At 37.2% G+C, this 796-nt stretch overlaps 2 protein-coding genes across 3 annotated transcripts in view; both read right to left on the bottom strand.

Annotated features, from left to right (window-relative positions):
• Window positions 1–234, bottom strand: part of LOC106688476 (protein rtoA-like) — a 2,631-nt gene extending 2,397 nt beyond the window's left edge. Inside the window, exon 1 of the mRNA XM_067047221.1 lies at window positions 54–234. Within this exon, the coding sequence (XP_066903322.1) occupies window positions 54–234 (181 nt within the window). The remainder of the gene's footprint in view (window positions 1–53) is intronic.
• A 22-nt stretch (window positions 235–256) lies between these two features.
• The window catches only part of LOC106688477 (probable serine/threonine-protein kinase clkA), a 16,028-nt gene continuing 15,488 nt past the window's right edge, over window positions 257–796 (bottom strand). For both annotated transcript variants that reach the window (XR_010843373.1, XM_067047224.1), the window contains one exon: window positions 257–533. Coding sequence is in view for 1 of the 2 variants with exons in the window: in XM_067047224.1 (XP_066903325.1) it covers window positions 532–533 (2 nt within the window). In the remaining variant the exon portion in view is untranslated. The remainder of the gene's footprint in view (window positions 534–796) is intronic.

Raw genomic sequence — 796 nt, 5'->3', positions numbered from 1 at the left:
TTTAGTCGAACTAGATCCCACGGATGAAGTTGTGGTTGTCCTGCCTACCTCACCAGATCCCTCTTTTCTGGAACCTTCTTCACCAGATCCAGTTGTCCTGCCTTTAGTTGTACTAGTTCTCACCAATGAAGGTTTAGTTGTCTTTCCTAGCTCACCAGACCCTTCCTCACTAGAACATTCTTCTCCTGATCTTCCTGATATTCCTGTAGATTTTTGTGTAGTCAGGTTCGTCATTGTATCCTTTGTGATTCTATCTGTTCCTATTATTGATTGGGTTGTCATTTCCGGTTCTTTAGTAGTGATATTATTTATGGTATTTCTATAATGATTTCTGGTTATTGGAATCGGTGTGTAAGTCCTCGCACTTGTTGATATATATTGGTGCTTAGTACTTCTTGTTGTATTCCTTTTGTGTGGACAACAGACTGGTGTTAAACATTTTCGGCATGAAAACCTTCTTTGGCATCTTATTTTGCAGTTTTCGTATACAGTGCATCGGTAGCATTCACTAAACATTACTGCTGGTTGGCATCCTGGAAAAGAGAGTGTATTACTTTGTCTTTTTATCGATAATTGTTATATTTAAAAAAAAAAAAATATTATACTGTTTACTTTTCATATCTATTTATTGTGATTGCTGCTAGGATGTTATTATTGTATGTATTGCAAGATTTTTTACATATACTGTCGGAACGATTTATGGGTTGCGTGGTCTTCATTTTTTGGATGATACCCCTGCATGCGCTTGAGGTTTTTCCACGTTATTCTCTCTCTCTCTCTCTCTCTCTCTCTCTAT

Source organism: Halyomorpha halys, unplaced genomic scaffold (assembly GCF_000696795.3).
Source record: "Halyomorpha halys isolate HHAL.00 unplaced genomic scaffold, Hhal_1.1 Scaffold1137.1, whole genome shotgun sequence".
Lineage (NCBI taxonomy): Eukaryota > Metazoa > Arthropoda > Insecta > Hemiptera > Pentatomidae > Halyomorpha > Halyomorpha halys.
This window is presented reverse-complemented; position numbering and strand designations above follow the sequence as displayed.